This window comes from Brassica napus, chromosome C9 (assembly GCF_020379485.1).
Source record: "Brassica napus cultivar Da-Ae chromosome C9, Da-Ae, whole genome shotgun sequence".
NCBI lineage: Eukaryota > Viridiplantae > Streptophyta > Magnoliopsida > Brassicales > Brassicaceae > Brassica > Brassica napus.
In genome coordinates this window covers 10,015,065-10,033,546 of record NC_063452.1, presented here as the reverse complement: position 1 = coordinate 10,033,546, position 18,482 = coordinate 10,015,065, and the positions used below count along the sequence as shown (strand labels likewise).

Here is an 18,482-nt window from a genome sequence, read left to right as displayed (position 1 = left end):
GTGCGTTTTGATCTCAAAATCAATTCTCTGAAGTTTAAATTAATTTTATTTGAAATTAACTGCATTCAGATTGTATCCAAATGTAGCATTTAAATGCCTCCATAATCCAAACCGTAGAATGTATGTCATGTGTCTATACATGAAGAAAAAACAGCAAGAAGGCACAATATTTTTCTCTAGTGAGAATTGTTCTGAAACATCAAAATCAGGCACTTGAAATAAGTAAAAAGGGTTTTCAAGTGTTCTGTACAACTTCAACAAACAAAAGCTCCTATTGAGCGGTGATTAATTTACAAAGAGCAGGAAGCAAGCTTAATCAAGCAAGTTTAGTTTGTTAATGATATTAAAAAGTATCAGAGATCCAGAGACACAAGCACCTGTGAAGTCTTGCGAGTGTAAAGGGTAGTTAAAGGTACCCTCTTTTGCCTCTTCGTATGAATTTGACTTTGGTTGGTTTCTTCAGTTTGTGTTTTGTATAATGTTGATGGCAAAATGAGCTTTAGAGACGCTCGTTCTCAAAGCTCGATAGCCGTGAGTCTGATAGAACGCTAAACAGTTGTGTGTCTACTAATAACTACAAAACCCACAACAACAACAATAAAGCTTGTAAGCCTCTTCTGGATTCCAATGAGAATATCAGAAACTGAAGCTAAGATACTATACCTTAATGAAGGGTCGGTCTCTACCAGGAAATGAATCGATAAAACTGTCCTTTAGAAGTAGCGAAACCTGAGAAAGAAAATTGTATACATATTTACTGAGAGACTAGAGTGGAAGTAGTAATTCGTGTTACGCTTTGAGGAGAGTCGCTAGTACCCTGTCGCTATTGGATTGAACACTTGTTATGGTGTGAGAGTGTAAGTCTGAGCAAAGAGACTCCATGTAATCTCTCATTACTCTCAAGAATTTAGTCGCAGCTTCTGCCTGAGAAGAACATTCTCAATATCAAATCGGGTTCAAGTAAATACAAAATTTCGGCCACGCACTGGTATACTACTTACTTGTAATTCACTGCATTTATAAACCGGGTGTTTTCTAGCAGTCGAGCTATAGTGAGCCAATGTGGCATGGATTGGAGTCAACTGAGCCATAAGTTCTCTACGCTGAGGCAATGTTGGCATGTTACATACTTTCACCTGAAGAAAAACAAATTTAACGTTACATGCCCTTGAGAGTTGTCAATTTTACTTGACAAAAAATAAGAAATAAGAGACTTGGTATGGCCACCAAACCTGATTGCCGAGGATGTTAACTAGAACAAGATTAGACGTCTTGACTTTCCAATCTGTAGGTTTACTGTGTATTCCGACCTGCCACGTGGTGTAAATTGAGACCGTGTGACCAACAAGAGAACATATATGGCTCATGATTTACGATCCAAATAACACTCACTAGACTAATGAACATTCAAATCCTCAGAATAAGTCATCATAGATAACTAGCTCTTAAAGGCACGGCACGAGTTACTTCATATGAAAAAAAAACTTACGAGGAACGGAACGGGTGCCTCGAGGAAATCAGACATCCTTCCAGGCAGAACCTGAAGACGACAGAGAGAAGTTACGATAAGGAAACTCCCAGTTTGATGTGGTCCATTGTTTTTCTAGTGACGTGGTACTTACCGGAAGCAGTAAACTCTGCCACTGAAACGGCCGAATCATTGGGACGAGAGACAGTACTATAGCTGACAAAACACCCTGCATTAGTCATTGGTTAGTCCAACGGGCAAATTTTCATTTAAATCTCCTCAAGGGACTGAAAATGGATAGACGATCGGAGGATAGAAGATTTAACCAACCAGATTTGGGCAGATTACCACAATTTGCTTCTCTAATAAAACTCCAGAAAGGAGTGACAAAATCTGGAAGGAAGAAAATACTTTGTTAACTCAAGGCACAAAGAAGAGTTGCACATTGCATCCAACGCAAAAAAAATAATCTCCGTACAGTTTCAAGAGAGAGAATACGGCAAACTGTTGCCGTTGTCCACATTGATAGACCCATGGCCTCCTCAGCAGCTGCCAACCTCGCATTTATCTTTGGCAAAGAAAAGTAAAAATGAGATGAGATTACAAATTAGAGGAAAGACTAGAAAAGGATAGCTTCGGATATAAAGTATACCCCGGAAGAATCAGAAGAGCAAATGCATTCTTCTGACAATCCAAGAGCTGAAACAGGTGGCCGTGTATACTCGATGGATTGTAAATGTTCCAGCGGCTGGAAAACTACTTCACTTCCACGGGAAGGAATTGCCAATGAATGGTAGCCGCAGATTAGTTGTAACGCATCATTGTTATGTTCCTATCAAGGTGAGATAACCATATAAACAGTACATGAGAACGACGAACACTGAGAATCTGAGATAATAGAGCAACTAAATGGTTAACCTACTAGGATCTCCTTACCTTAGCCCATTCCAGAATTAAATCATCTCCGAAATCATTTTCGCTGTTCGATATATCATCAACCTCATCTGACAACACACTTCTAGCTGAACTGCCATATATAAAAAGGTAAAATCTGAAATTATAACACTACTTGAAATACAAAATCCGGGAGGTAAGAAGCGGTTAGATCCATTTTTGTTGGAAAACAATTGTGTTAACTTACCTAAACAAGGAGTCACAGCTTTCAATATGCTCTAACGGTTGGGTCCTAGGATCGGTACATGTAATCTCCGGAGAAACGTGGCCGTTCTCAAAGCTTTGAAACCTTCTTTCGGGGGTATCCAAGTGGTTCTCTGATACTTCAGAAGAACTATCATCGTAGCAATGAAAAACTTTTCTCCCATCTCTTTCTATTTCCTTGATATGACTTACATCTGAAGTATCACTGGTGACGACACTATCTGGAGATTGCGGTTCTGCAAAGTTCGCAATGTCACTATCAGATATCAATCCAGCAGCAGCGGCCGTGAGTGCCATGACACCATCCACAGGTATTGCAGAAGCCATCCAATTATCAGGGTTGCTACGAGGTGAAGAAACACAGCCATTCATTCTGGAAACTGATGGACTATGGCATGCAGCAGCGAGAGACATCTCACTAACAAAATCTGTTATCCGTTTTAGGCGCTCTTGTGCGATCATACTGCATCAGCAAGTAAAACACCATCAGTTTTCAAGTTCTTCGATCTCTAATCAATGCAAGGAAAAGCCACTAATAAGAGTATGGGCATCTTTTGTACCTGTTTAACATCTCAAAGTGTAGCTCAAAAAAAGGAACTCTGGTCAGCAAGCAATAGCATCGAGGTGCAGAAACCAAAAACCGACTGCCTCCTCCAGATGAATGCAAGGGAGACGCAGTGCTTAAAACACCAGGAGGTCTTTGAACAATCTCCGAGACATGTAAACAAACACCATATAATGTCGCATCATCTGCTACCTGACAAAGAGAATTTTGAATGCCTCATGTAAGTTTTTACATGGCTAACACGAAAGCAGTAAAGGGGCATGAAGAAAAGATAGATTACCTTGAATGAAAATATGAAGGATGAATCATCTTTGCCTAAATGTTCCTGCAGTAAATTCAAAAGTATCATTATATTCAAACAACATAGATGAATTACAGAAGCTCAGACAGATATTTAGAATTATTTCGGACCTGTCCATACACAAGCTCATTTAGATCACTGAGAGATGGGGTCCTCTCCAAAAGTCGTGCCTGTTACGAAAAATCACATTTTCGACAGTCTTAGTTGCTGCATAAATCACAGAATAATAATCCCAACTAACGCCGCATATATTGTTACCAGCAGCATGAATCAATTCTCTGTAAATTTTCGAAATAACTGATATATCTCATAACTAATAATATACCAACGCAAATTGATGGTCATTAAAAAGATATAAAGAGACACAGAGCATACACTATCATACCTTGACACCACCAGGAAAACAGAAAGTAGCTAGATCTTTTGGACGCATTGCCACCTTCTTCCCAGGAGGGTATTTAAAAAGTATCTGCGCATATAATAAAAGTTGATATAGAAAAAAAAAATAAACCAACTAAATCTGCCATGGAGCAGAACAGAGGCATCTATATATATAATAGAAGCCGCAAGCGAGAATGAAATAGAAGAGTGGCAAACAAAGTATTCTACTTTAAGTAGACAATGAGCCAAAACAAACTATCAGAATAGGTGTCTCATGGTACAGGTATAAGCATGCCTAAAACTGTGAGAACTCAAAGAGTAAGCGCAAACCTGTGGCTCCAGTATTGGAAATTGAGGCCCACGGTGGCGGAGTATTCTGTAGTCAGCCACTTCATACCTTGACATCTCCATCTCCCATTTCTTCCTTCTACGGAAGGCCTCCTCAACTGGCTTCAACTCAGTTTCCGGATGAAGCCCCACAATGATAAAATGTTCAAATAGTGCGGTCGGCTCCTTATATTTTGTTTGGTCCTGGGAGTGTTTATCAATTTAAAACATTAGTCAGCTAATGTGCTATACCAGAGCAAAAGGTTTTAGTAGACGATCAAGGGGAAGGGGAACTACGTAGCCAAAACAAAAGTGTCAAAGGTACACCCTGGAGAGATTAAATACCAGAGCTTTTGAAGAGTGGAGCTGGTACCACTGTCTTTTTTGATTTGCTAAGACCTCAGGATTGAAAGTGGGCCGATTATCCTCCCGTAGATTGCTGACCCCACGCCAAGCCTTATGCATCTGAGTTTTTAGTCTCTGGAAACTGTTCGTGCGCCTGTGTCCTGGAGTCTCCATCTCACTTTGGGAGTGCTTATGTCCTAGTGAAGGCGACTGTGGTAAGACCGGTCCATTAAAGTATACGTTTTGAATCGTCTCTCCAGCTGCTTTAACTGCATCCGAAGAAGCACATGAGGGAGAGTCTTGCTCTCCTGTAACAACTGTGACATCAGTTTGTGTCTCAGATCTTAGACTCTGCGGTTCATCATCCTTTGCCATCAGCATCGGACTCGGATTATCTTCACCGTCCTTTCCCAACACCCTGTTCTCATCCCTCCCTGTATCTTCTTCAGTTCCATCCACCTCCAGATGACCAATTGCCACATGTGTATCAAGTTCTTTAATCTCTCTATCAACAGTATTTGGTTCGTCGTCGTCCCTCTCAGGTGAACCTGAAGCCGACTCTTCATTATCTCTCTCCAACACCCCCGCTTGTTCTTCATCCCTATTTAACCACTGCTTAGGAGACTCATGTCTCGTTTCTCTTTCCACCACAAGCTGTCCTTGACCATTTTCATCCCTCCTCAGGGTACCCACTTCTTCTTCAACTTGATGAATCATGTCCAAAGGATTGTGGTCATCTCCATCCCTAAAGACCTCACTTTTACATTCATCTTCCACATCCGTCTTCTTGGGGTATCTCAAAAGATCATCCGTATTCCCATCTCCCCGGTGAACTGCCAACACGTCTCCCCCCTTCATATCCGTATTAGAACTCGGCTTCACACAACACCTCTCAGACACCATCAATAATAACTAGCATATCTTCAGATATTTGCTAAAAAAAAATTTAAATAAAAAGAAAAAAAACATTAACATCAACAAACTAGGAAGATGATTTTTTTTTTTTGAAAACGAAACCCTAATTTTCGAATTGAGTTGAAATCGAAAACAGTTCAAGGTTACAGCTATATATGCGAATTGAAAAGAGCCTCAGAATCAAACGACGATGATGACGACAGCAATACAGATTTAGGTTCAGGAATTTAAGAACGGTATACCTCCTCCTCCTCCAGCAAAATCAATCAATGCTCCTTCTGGGGAATTGTTTTTTTTTTTTATTAATTTAATGAAAAAATTCAAACATGTGAATCCGAAAAAGGGAATCAAACTTGTAACGGAAGGTTGGATTGTGATTTTATGGAGGGAACGAAATGAATGCGCGGCGTGAGGATTTGAGAGAGAGATTATTTGACCGAACAAAAATGGAAATGAATCTTCTTCTTCTTCCTCCTTTTTGTCTGTGGGGGAGAAAATGACTAAGTAAAAAGATTGTATCTAAATATAGAATTATACGCAAAAAGGGAGGTTATACTTGATATCAGGAGAATAACAACAACAGCTCATCTTTTCCTTTTGTTTCTACTCTTAAACGTGGCCTTCATGTTTTGAACCCACATTACATACACCCCCAAAAATTATTCATTATGTAAATTTGACTTGTTTTTATCTACTTTTTTGACAAAAGATAAATAGACTTGTTTTTTCTACTTACAGCATGATAAATCTAGCACATTAAAATTTAATTAAGTTAACAGCAAAACTGCAAGAAATGAACAGGTATTTATTGGTCTGACAAAATATAACACTTTCTTTAAATAATCCTCAAATGGTTAAGAATATATTTCTCATATGATTTTTAATATTAGATAAAATGACATCTAAAACGCTACAAGATTATAGTCGGCACCGTATAAAAAAGAGGTCTGCCACAAAAATAAAATGATATACAAAACAATGATGTGTATATACTACAACTAAATCGTATAAATAAAATTTATATGATGTATTTTATTAAAAACCGTATATAATGATTTGTTATATTAGAAATTGATGTGATACAATTGTATGTAATGCAAACAAATATATAATATAAAGACATAGATAAAACTTTTCTAAAATGCTCAAAACACTTTTGTTCATTTAAAAGACATATCATTAGTTAAATGTTCTCCCAGAATTTGTCACCTGGCAAGAGCAGGTTTAATGGGGAGTTCATTAGTTAAATAAAATATTTAAAAACCAGTTCTTAGTTTTTTTTAGTTAAAAATTAAGAGACGGATTTTTATATTCCGTTAAAAACCTCAACCTAAGAATCTCCATCAAACATGCTTTAATATTATTCAAACACATACCAAAGCAAGTACTCTTAGGCAGACAGAAATTAATCATTTTTTAAAAATACAAAAACTTTATACAGTAATTTGAAATGGGACTGAACAGAATGTCGGTATTTACTCATCCATAATATGTAACTATATATATTGAATGTCTTTTTTATTTGTCGGGCCACGGATTGGCCCAATAACCCTTACATCTCCATAGAGGAGAAAGCCTCACTCACTATAGAAGGCAGGGAGAGGTCGAACCCCTGACGCCAAGGTGGACAAGCCATTATGAGTGACTGCTGAGCGCCGGAAAGCATCTCCAATGTAAAACTCCATTTTTTTCTTTTAAAATGGAGTAAAAGTAAAAATGGAGTAAAATTGCTCAAACCCTATTTCATTTCCCACTCCATTATGAAGTGATGAACAAATAAAAAATAAATTACTCCATTTATGGAGTAAATTTCATTATGGAGTGAGATATGAAATTGGGTTGGAGCATTTTTTACTCCATATCCATTTTTACTCTATTTTAGAGGAAAAAATGGAGTTGGGATGAAGATGCCCTGAGTCATGACAACCTCGGCATATATTGAATTTTTTTAGACAGACCTATTCGCAATGGAAAAATCTTTTGGTGATAATATTAAAAAATCTGGTGCACTTAGACCCTAATATTCAAACTAGAAAAACTAAATTTTCTTCCTGTAAATATTGTGTTTTTTTTTTTTTTTTTGAAACACTCCCGTAAATATTGTGTATTCATCAAAAGATTAACGGAATATTACAAACCGGTCGATGTATCTGTGTTGGAGAAAACTGAAATAATTAAAACATGGTCACCAATTAGTGAAAAACTAAAAGTTGAAGGTTGATAAGCTTATAAATATTGAAAAGTTTGATTGACTTTGAACGTGCAATGGCGCTTTACCGAACTCGACGGTTGGCGATGTATTGGTTAGTTTAGATGTCTCTCTTACGCGGAACATTATCCCTTAGATTTCAGCCGTTGGATTTGACTCTTAAGAAGATCCCTTTGACTTGAATAAAGAAATATCATGAAAGTTGAAACAGCTACCACGTCCTCCTGTAAGTGATGACTCGCGTATAATATTAATATAAAACGGTGATGGGAATTTAAAAAAAAAAAAACAACTAGAGTGAAAGCCATGTAATCTGTTACTATATTGTATCCACTATCTGGGCTGTGTTGACCCGGATTTGATGGGCCTGGCCCAATTAAAGGGAAAAGATGGTCATGCTTTATTCACCTATCGTCGTGTGAAGAGAGATTGAGGGAGGTCGTGGTTACCTCACTCAATTTCGGCTTTTGTCTCCAAACCCTAATTTGCTCCATTTTTATGACACACTAAGAGTTTTTCTGGGTTACTTGTTCTGTCAAATTTCTGAAACCTGTTGTTCTTAATGGGTTCGGAGAATCATATAGTTGTGGATGTTAGTTCAGACGAGGAGATGGACAAAGACTACTTGAACTGGCTAAACATGGCTAAATCCGACAGCACCGATGAAGTCGAGGTGGAAGGCAGCGTTGATTCTCAGCTAAATTCTTCGACTCGAGCAGCTTTGGAGGATGAAGGAGACGAAGATTGTGTGATTTTGGACTGTGATCCCGACAAGACAGGTGCTGCAGTTGAAGCTGATGATAATGATGACGAGGTGCTTGTAGTGGGGCAAAAGGGTGAGGTACGGAGTTCGAATCCCTTTGAAAGCCATAGTCTTTGAATTCCTTCTTTTCTTTTAGGATTAGATGTAATTGAACTCTTTTGTGTAATTGTTTGTTAATCATTCCACTGTTTTTGATGTGTTGTATACTAAGCTTTCTCCCTAACATCAAAAGCCAAAAATCTTTGTTTTGTAGGTAGCGTGTAGAGATTTCCCTCACCCCAGACACTCGTGTGCTAAGTACTCCTTCAACTCAACATCACATGAGAGTTACTGCGACATGGTAAACCATCTTTTATAAGCTTCCCTAATATGCTTTAATGGATTATTTATTTCCTTGGCTAATTATTTTATATTTATTTTCCGTTGAAGTGTCACTGTTATGTGTGTGACATCCCTGCTCCTTGTCCATACTGGTGTGCCGCTGTCTCCAGCATAGATCATTGTCATGCTAATGATAAAGACAAGACATGGATGAATCAACGCGAATACTTCAGGACCCAACCGGCCCATGCTACAGTGTCTCCGGCTCAGAGTATCATCCGGTTATCCCTAAACCCTTGGCCAAGGAATAAGATTGAGATCCGGCCTTGCTCATCATCATCCAGCCGTGTTGCTAATCTGTCAAACGTCAACAGAGGCAGGACTAGAGTCAGACAATCATTGAGCATCCAAAAGGATAGAAGTACTTATATAGGTAACTTAAGGTCTCGAGTGGCCTCTTCAGGAACTCGGCCCAATGCTAAAGTTTCACGATCCACTCCTTCCGTAGTGGCTCCAACAATAAACCCACAAATGTACACTCAACAACAACAACAACAACAACGCAATTGTCAGCTCAACGTTGCTGATTATTGTCAGAGGAGCAATGCAGATCTGTTTCGTCTACCTGAGTGGGGTTCACAAGCAGAGACGGTTCAACAGCAACCGGCAACTAACGAAAACGTCTTGCAGACCAAACTGTCGGAAGTTGAGAGCTGGCTCGTGGACAGTTGTAACCAAGCCAGCCTGGTTAGCCCGTTACCTGAACCGGTAGCTCAAGACAATGTGACATTCGATTTCGAAACCTTCCTTAATGATTGAAATCATTAATGTAGTTTGTATCTTCGTTAGGAAGCCAGCTTTTCGTAAGTATTATTGTAGGGTGAGTTTAGATAAGTGAAATCACCATTATTAGCTTGTTACAACTAAGACGTGTTATCACTTATCCCCTATATATTAATATATATTATTTGTGAAATATTACAACTTATTTTTGTAGCGACGTGTCATCACTACGATGATTCTTAGAATTATTAGAGAAATATGTTGGTCCATCTAATTATATAATAAGCTTTTTATTAAACTAACCATAAATTAATTATTAATGTCATTTATTATTTTTTTAAATAAAGATTACAGAATTGCCTAATGTGGGTAAAGTATATATGACAATTAATGATTTTGAATAATAAAGATCTGATAAAATAATAATGTATCTTCTATCAAATTTGTTTAATTTAAAACTATTAAAATAATTTTTAAAAAACCACAATAACCATATTATAAAAATTTAGATTTTTCTGTATATGTTATATTTTAAATTTTAAAAAACGACTATAAATTACTAAAACTGTTAAAAGTCTCACATTCAAATTTTGCGATCCATAGTTTAAAATTTTTGTTATGACAAAATACAAATGATTACAAAATTATATAAGTAAAAGTCTAATTTAATTAATAGTTAAGATTTAAAATATATATGTATATATATGATTCTAAATTAAAATATAAACTATATTGAATAAATAAATATTTTAGTTTCAAAATTTACTTTGCATAATTTTTTTTGATAAAAGTTTTGAACTAACATTGATAATTTTTTTTAAATTATCAATTACTAAAATTATTAATCCAACAATGAAAATTTTGTTATCAGTAATTTAAAGTTTTTGCTATTAAAGATACACATGATCAAAAAAATATATGAGTAGAAAACATCATTTAATAGACATTAATATTAAAAATATACTATGTATGTTAATATCATTTAAATTTAATTACATATCCTATCAAATTTTTAAAAAAAATTGTTTGGATTTTTTTTTTTTTTTAACAACATCACTCAAGTACTAACTAGAATCTCCAACCGATCTAGCAAGCCAAACCGGTGGAGTTGAATCGACATAAAGCAAAGCTGAAGGAGAACTCCTCGCACCATGTGCAAGCTTGTCCGCCAAGGTATTTTGTGCTCTAAGAATATGTCTGATCCGGAATTGGGGGAAGAACGTCTTACTTTAGTTGAATTCTTCCATGTGTGTAGAAAAGGCATGCCATTCTTCAGGTGTCGACACCATCTTCACCAGCTGAGAACAATCCGTCGCAAAAACTACGTCAGAATATTGGAGGGTCTTCATGCATTCCATTGCCCAAATTAGTGCTTCACATTCAGCATGGAGAGGTGACAAACTTCTACGAAGATTCATCGCCCCCATCATGACCTCTGTTGATCCACTCTTTCTACAAAACCACCCTTGTCCTGTGAACTTATCATCTTCTTTCCAAGCGCCATCAATATAACAAACTCTAGAGTCTTCCAGGGCTAGAGACACATATTGATGTACATTCCCAGTATAGGAATTAGGGTCCTTTACGGTTAGTTGTGCCTCCGTCCACATCCTACTTTCCACCTCTGCCATCCTTAAGATCTCTCCTGTTGATTGGCATCCTTATTGAATAGATCTTGTCATTTCTACCCTTCCAAATATACCATAATAACCATGGAAAGTAGTGTAAATCTTCCTCCTTTGGTAATCTCCAAAATAAATAATCCATATTGGTGAAAACGGACGACGATGGAAAGAACTCTGGAGAAGAAGGAATCCTAGAAAGAGCCCAAGTTTGTAATGCGGGTGGGCATTCGAAAAGAACATGGTTAGTAGTCTCATCATCTGCCCCACACATGCTACATCGTGTATCACAAACAATCCCTCGAGTTGTAAGGTTTTTGGACACTGGTAGTGTACCAGAAAGAAATTGCCACCAAAATGTCTCAATTTTGGTGGACATTTCAGTTTCCAAGAAAAGACCAATAACGGTTTAACATTAGGTCCATAGAAAATACTCCTCTGGACTCTATCTGGGTATAAAGATTCAGTTCGAAAACCTGATTTAACCGAATATTTACCAGATTCCGTAAAGCTCCACCTCACTGTATCTGGATTTCGAGATCTACTAATTGCTAAACCCCGAATCAGTTTCACATCATCAGGATGTATATGAGCATTCAGCAAGTCTACATTCCATGAGCAGTCAGTTGGGTTAATGAAATATTCCACCTTTAATGAAGAGTGTAAAAATTGTTTGGATTAATAAAATTGATTTATACGTTTGCACCAATTTAATTATATATGTAATAGTTACTGAATTTTAATTATTCAATATATATTTATTATTTCATAATATGTAAGAACATATAATACATAAAATAATTTATATATATAATGTTTATCTAGCGCAAGGCGCGGATCTTAATCTAGTTATTACTATCTAAAGACCGAAATATATATATTGTTAGATTTGGTTTGTTCGGTTTAATATATAGAACCAAACCAATCAGCTCACCCGAGCAAAATTCAGCAAGGCCCATGGATAAAATATGAGCCCAATAAAGGTCCAAAATGGACGATGTTACGGGACGCAAACGGCCACCAGTTTTGTCGTTTCGAGGAGCAGAGGGACCACGCGCGTGAGAGAGCGCGTTTGTGTGTTGCTGATGCATGATCATCGCTTTCGAGTGGGAAGCAGAGTCTAACTACGGCAACACACTACCCTACACCATGAGCATTAAATTCTCCCACTCTCTCTCTCTCTTCTGCTTCCAAATCGCTTTACTCTCTCTCTCTCTGCTACCTTAGTACCTTCGCCGGAGAAGAAGCTCTCGTTCCTCGTCTCTTTCTCAATCCCAACTCTCTACGTTCGACTCCGCTCCGCACTGTGTGAAGAAGATCTCGAGCCGCATTTGGTGGATCTGTGAAAAATCGCGTTAAACCCCACTCGACCCTAGGGTTTTGTGTTGGGGGAAGAAGTCAATCAACGTCTCGGAAGTTATGGTTAGACGTCTGATTCTGGACGATAGGCTTCGGAGAGCCTCTGGAGTGCGCTCGGAGGTTTGGTGTCTCCGTTGGTGGTTTTAGAGTATCGGTAAAGATGCGGAGCTTTGCGATGATGCTTCTGCTCCTTGTTCATTCTCTCGCCTCCTTTCCCTTATGCTTTGGTATGAGCTAGTACCCTTTGCTCTTACTTGCTTGACAGCTCAAGATGAGCTAAATTTAGAATTGTTTATTAGACAAAATTAGAAACTTACTTTATTATTATCTTTGTAGTATAAAAGTAAGCAAAAGGGTTTTTTGTTTTACGATTCTTCTGAATTTGGAATCTAATGAGTATCTCTCTTGGCAAACAATAAAATCTTTAACGTACGCTTGACATGTATAGAAAGAAAATAACTGGACTTATCAGCTTTCTTTTTCACCTGCAGCAGCTAGGCTATTTCCTCCTATGAGCTTGCCATTTACCCGATCAAAATCGCATCAAATTCACTTTTTTCATCCTCATCCTAATCCATCTCTTGCTCCTGCACCTTCGCCAGGTCAGCAAATGAATCATTTTAGTCACATAGTCTCTGGACAAGTGTCTTTTTCTCAATGCTCTTTTTCTTTCTGTTTTCAGCTCTTCTCCCTAACCAAAGACACAGGGGTCATCACCATCATCGTCGTTGGCACTTAAGACGCAACGTGACTGCAGTTTCACCTTCCTCACATGGTAAAATCCTTTTGCTACTTGTTCATTATCCTGCGTCCTATTGCTAGTGCCAAGAATCCTTTTTTTTGTTTTCTTCTTTGAATAAGATCCAATGTTATTGATTTGGACTTCACTCGATAGATACATAAGTTTAGTAATTACTCATTTCTGCTTTGTCCCTTTTCGATAGACTGTCAACAGACATGCGTGGAGCCTCTTACTCCAACTCCCTTTGCCTCACCTTGTGGTTGTGTTTTCCCCATGAAAGTTCAGCTTCTGCTAAGTGTCGCGCCTATTTCTATTTTCCCCGTCATCAGCGAGTTAGAAATTGAGGTTGCTGCTGGAACATACTTGGAGCAAAGCCAAGTCAAAATAATGGGTGCAAGCGCCGACACTGAAAACCAAGGCAAAACAGTGGTGGATATTAACCTTGTTCCACTTGGGGACAAATTCGACAATACTACGGCCACCCTTATTTACCAAAGGTTCCGCCACAAGAAAGTGCCTCTAAATGAGTCTGTCTTTGGTGATTATGAGGTGACCCACATAAGTTATCCAGGTAAACTGATATTTCTTTGGAACAAAAGTTTTGTTTACCCTTTCTTTTGTTTTCCATTCTGTTTGAACTTGTTAACTTCGCTTCAGGAACTCCTTCTTCACCATATGGAGACATTGTGGAGGGTGTTCCAAGTGCAAGTACTGGAGGGCTTCCAGTCACTGCAATCTTTGCCAACAAAAGCCAGGGAATAGGTTTTAGAACGATTGCAATCATTGTCTTGTCAGGTTTCGTGCTCGCTCTGGTTTTGGCTGGAGCTATGTTTGTAGTCAGGAAGTGGAATGACGTTGGGAGGTCATCCACTGCTGTTGGCCCTGCATTGCCTCCATCAGTTAACAAAAGGCTTGGTAAATTTCTCAGCTATTTGCTTTTGTAGCGTTGGTGAATTCCCTGCATGAATCTGTTTATGAATCTTTACACACCTTGCAGGGGCTGGATCTATGTTTTCCAGTAGCGCCAGAAGCTCGGGATCAGATTCACTGACGTCGTTGATGGCTACATGTGCTTTGTCCGTCAAGACCTTCACACTTTCCGAGCTCGAGAAGGCAACTGATAAATTCAGTGCCAAGAGGGTTTTGGGCGAGGGAGGATTTGGTCGTGTTTATCAGGGCAGCATGGAAGATGGAACCGAGATTGCAGTTAAACTGCTAACTAGGGACAATCAGAATCGAGACCGTGAATTTATTGCAGAAGTCGAGATGCTAAGCCGTTTGCACCACCGCAATCTTGTGAAACTGATTGGAATATGCATTGAAGGCCGTACACGCTGCTTGGTTTACGAGCTCGTCCACAATGGGAGTATCGAGTCCCACTTGCACGGTGACATACTCTATCCTCTGCACTATTTGGAAACACCATATTATTAATATCTGTCTCTTTTCGTTGAATCACCTTCTAAAGCCTGTTTTAACAAAATAGAAGGAACGCTTGACTGGGATGCGCGGTTGAAGATTGCACTCGGAGCAGCAAGAGGACTGGCCTATCTCCATGAAGATTCGAATCCCCGAGTAATCCACCGGGATTTCAAGGCCAGCAATGTTCTCCTAGAAGATGACTTTACCCCAAAGGTATCAGACTTTGGACTGGCAAGAGAAGCTACCGAAGGAAGTCAACATGTTTCCACTCGAGTCATGGGGACCTTTGGGTAAACCTTCTTTCTACTTGTCTTGCTATGAATACCCATCCTCATGGTTATATGATGAAAACAGATACTTAACTGTTGGGCTTACAATCGAAATGATTGCAGGTATGTAGCCCCTGAGTATGCAATGACGGGTCATCTACTTGTGAAAAGCGATGTCTATAGTTACGGCGTGGTTTTACTCGAGCTTCTCACCGGTAGGAAACCGGTTGACATGTCTCAACCTTCGGGAGAAGAAAACCTTGTGACGTGGGCGAGACCTTTACTAGCCAACAGAGAGGGGCTGGAGCAACTGGTTGACCCCACATTGGCTGGGACCTACGACTTTAATGACATGGCTAAAGTGGCTGCGATTGCATCCATGTGCGTCCACCAAGAGGTTTCACACAGACCGTTCATGGGTGAGGTGGTGCAGGCACTGAAACTTATATACAACGATGCAGATGAGACATGTGGTGGGGACTATTGCAGCCAGAAGGAGTCATCAGTGCCGGACTCTGCAGACTTCAAAGGCGATCTGGCTCCCTCGGATAGCAGCTGGTGGAATTTGACACCTCGGTTAAGGTACGGTCAAGGGTCTTCGTTCATAACCATGGATTATAGTTCAGGACCGCTTGAGGAGATGGAGAACCGGCCTCACTCTGCTTCGAGCATTCCAAGAGGAGGTCTGTTTCAACCAAACAGGTCGGGTCCGTTACGGCCAGCTAGAAGTAGAAGAAACTTCTTTAGATTGAGAAGAAGCATGAGCGAACACGGTGGACCATCATCATCTAGACATCTCTGGTCCGGGAATGGCGACTAGTTCTGATAAACCAGAAAAATGTACAGTGAAGAAAAGGGCTCACAACTCTTGAGCTGCTATGGTCAGGTTTGGTTTAATCCAGCTTGGTTTGACATTCCGGTTAGGAGTTTCTCTTTGTTTTTGTTTTTGTTTTCCAGATTTTCAGCAGATATATTTAATTGTTTGTTTTTGCGAGGATGCAAAAGCAACGGCACAGGGAGGGAGGGTTTGTAGTTGACTAACGTCTGTGTCTTTTCTTCTTCACCACCAAAAAAAAAGAAGTTAATTTTTTTGGTTAATGAAGTTAGTGTTGCCTAATTTTGTATTAGTATTATTAACGGTTTAAGCTTTTATAATATACATATATTTATAGATGTAAAGTATTTTGACCCAAAATAATAATATGTAAAGTATGTCTTTGCAAGGCTGCAAAAGCTTCTTCATTTTTATTCTAGTGAAGTTAGTAGTTACCTAATTCTAATCCTGGAGTCTCTGTTTTAGTTTATAAAGTGTCAAGTTAGGTCCTTTTAAATATTATTTTTTGGCATTTGGTATTAGGCCTAAGACTGATCGGGTATCCGGGCAATTTTAAGATATCCGGATCTTTATCCGGCGGATCCATAATTTTACTATCCTTATCCGGATCCGGGGTTCGCGGATATCCGGGTGTCGGATATCCTTCTAAAAATTATAATATCCGGCGGATATCCGGATCCAGATTTGGATCCTTAAAATAAATAAAAAATAATATTAATATATATAAAATATTAACAATAATTTAAAAAAAAAATATATAATGTTTTTAATTATTTATATGTATAATTGTACAAAATTTACATAAAATTTATATATACTATTAGAAAAATGAAAATATATTAAATAAAATTAGTTTTTATATATAGATATTACTATTTTTGAAATAGTTATTAATAAAATTTACGGATCCGGATATCCGGACTAAAAAATCAAGATATCCGGATCCGGATTCGGCTTTGACGGATCCAACATTTTACTATCCGAATCCGGATTCGGCCTCTCCGGATATCCGGATTTTCGGATCGGATCCGGATCGGATCACGGATCGAATCCGGATCTCGGATAAAAGTTCCAGGCCTATTTGGTATGGTTGTTTAGTTTCGGGTTCTCTAAATTTATCTAAAACATTTGCTTGTTAACTTAATTTCTGGCTCATTTCGCTCTTGAAAGAAATAAAATATCAACAAAGAATAATTTTGTTTTTACTTTTGGACACCTTAGATTATTTGTGATTGTTTAAATACATGATAGTTGAGATTACGGTTCGAGTTTGTTCCTGTTGAAGTGTTGATTTAGTGTAGTTAATTCTCTTAATAGGCCGATTTTGCGGACACAATCCGTAACTAAATGAGCATAATGATAAATGAGTTCGGGTTCTGGCGGGTGAACCGTTAAAGCACGATGTCTTGATTTAACACGACAGTCCAACTGTTAACCCGACAATAGTCCATACGGTGACACATGATATCCTTTTGCAGGGCAATTAGCACATTTAAACTTGCAATTTGCTTGCGAGTGTATCACAACTTCTTCTTTTTTCTTTATTTTTTGGGGTTCAGTCACCGACTTAAAAATGTGGAAGGTAATGTAGGCTAGTGGTGGTCTAAGTTAAACCACCTTGACCTGACACTTTGGCACCTGATGTTCGATCTTCATATGTTCTATAATGAAATAAAAATGTGATTATTAAAAAAAAAAGTTTATAGGTTTCTAACTTTCTAAGTAGGCCCTTAACAAGAAAAACTTATATATGAATATTGTAAACGAATAGACATGCATGTGTTTTTTTAGCTGTAAGTTGTAATTCAATAAACAAATATTAACAATCTTTCCAAATAAATTATTTAAAAATAAATGTCACATGAGTACAAAATGAAATAATTGCGTACAGTGATGTGTTTATTAAAAAGGTTAAATGTAAATTTAACCCAATTCAATGTTACTAAACGTGGAAAATCAACTAGTTAAAGATAAAACTAACAACCATCTTATTACCATTAAATGCTTGTTAGCACTATATTTAGTTTTATAATTTACTTCTTTTCACTATAATTAACAAAAAGTTATAGATAACTTGTGTGCTCAGTGCTCATGATTTTGTCATTTATGTAATACATGAATACATTATTTATTAAACATGATTTTATTTTAATTATTAAATTTAAATAGCAATTTCAATTATACGGTTTAACCACATGACTAACATCTTAAGAAAAAAATAAAATAAAATTTCTCTTATTATATGGTTTGAAACTTAAAACTAGGTCACATGTAATTATATAATTGGTCAACTTATATTTTTTTACCAGGCTTTATATACATAAGATTAGCTTTCATGTCACATTTATGGTATTAGAAAAATCACACGTAGCTAGAAAATCACATTAGAAAAATCACATGTAACAAAATGATATTTGTAATAATGTGAATGTGACGTTTCACACAGAGTTTTGAGAGATTTTATAAGTGTAAACGGGAAAAGCTTGCAACTTTAAGTCAAAGAATTTTTGGATTTTCCTAATTTATTTATTAAAAAAACCGAAAAAGAGATAGTAATTTGTCAGAAGCAAGATAGTTTATTTGTTTCTTTCGGAAAATAAAATTGGTTAATTACCGATTAACCCTTTTTAATGGACCAAAGAGTTTCATAAGTAAGAAAGAGAGAAGAAATTAAAAGAAAAACGAAAATATAGGAAA

The 18,482-nt window shown here is 37.7% G+C and overlaps 3 protein-coding genes across 6 annotated transcripts; 2 read left to right on the top strand and 1 right to left on the bottom strand.

Annotated features, from left to right (window-relative positions):
* Positions 1 to 158: 158 nt before the first annotated feature.
* Positions 159 to 5,959, bottom strand: LOC106445397. 2 transcript variants are annotated; one of them, XM_013886948.3, is made up of 19 exons: positions 5,703 to 5,959; positions 4,546 to 5,479; positions 4,204 to 4,404; positions 3,878 to 3,961; positions 3,603 to 3,662; positions 3,472 to 3,516; positions 3,187 to 3,383; positions 2,610 to 3,089; positions 2,405 to 2,495; positions 2,121 to 2,300; positions 1,947 to 2,036; positions 1,799 to 1,861; positions 1,623 to 1,697; positions 1,490 to 1,540; positions 1,233 to 1,310; positions 1,002 to 1,136; positions 817 to 924; positions 664 to 729; positions 159 to 574 (listed from the first exon to the last, which is right to left on the bottom strand). In XM_013886948.3, the coding sequence occupies exons 2-19, from the start codon at positions 5,446 to 5,448 to the stop codon at positions 500 to 502; spliced, it is 2,982 nt and encodes a 993-aa protein (XP_013742402.1). In that variant the 5' UTR covers positions 5,449 to 5,479; positions 5,703 to 5,959; the 3' UTR covers positions 159 to 499. The 2 variants fall into 2 exon arrangements, with proteins under 2 accessions (XP_013742402.1, XP_013742403.1); XM_013886949.3 differs by having other exon boundaries at positions 5,709 to 5,955.
* Positions 5,960 to 8,072: 2,113 nt separating this feature from the next.
* On the top strand, positions 8,073 to 9,729 carry LOC106445396. Its single transcript, XM_013886947.3, has 3 exons — positions 8,073 to 8,510; positions 8,686 to 8,772; positions 8,862 to 9,729. Exons 1-3 carry the CDS (start codon positions 8,232 to 8,234, stop codon positions 9,570 to 9,572), a joined length of 1,077 nt encoding a protein of 358 aa, XP_013742401.1. The 5' UTR covers positions 8,073 to 8,231; the 3' UTR covers positions 9,573 to 9,729.
* Positions 9,730 to 12,272: 2,543 nt separating this feature from the next.
* On the top strand, positions 12,273 to 16,198 carry LOC106445395 (receptor-like serine/threonine-protein kinase ALE2). Of its 3 annotated transcripts, XR_001288452.3 has the most exons (9): positions 12,273 to 12,744; positions 13,009 to 13,119; positions 13,200 to 13,292; positions 13,462 to 13,830; positions 13,917 to 14,174; positions 14,257 to 14,646; positions 14,746 to 14,971; positions 15,074 to 15,869; positions 15,956 to 16,198. XR_001288452.3 is itself a non-coding variant. In XM_013886945.3 (8 exons), exons 1-8 carry the CDS (start codon positions 12,678 to 12,680, stop codon positions 15,768 to 15,770), a joined length of 2,211 nt encoding a protein of 736 aa, XP_013742399.1. In that variant the 5' UTR covers positions 12,273 to 12,677; the 3' UTR covers positions 15,771 to 16,198. The 3 variants fall into 3 exon arrangements, 2 of the variants coding, with proteins under 2 accessions (XP_013742399.1, XP_013742400.1); XM_013886945.3 differs by having other exon boundaries at positions 15,074 to 16,198; XM_013886946.3 differs by having other exon boundaries at positions 12,307 to 12,744; positions 13,012 to 13,119; positions 15,074 to 16,198.
* Positions 16,199 to 18,482: the final 2,284 nt, after the last annotated feature.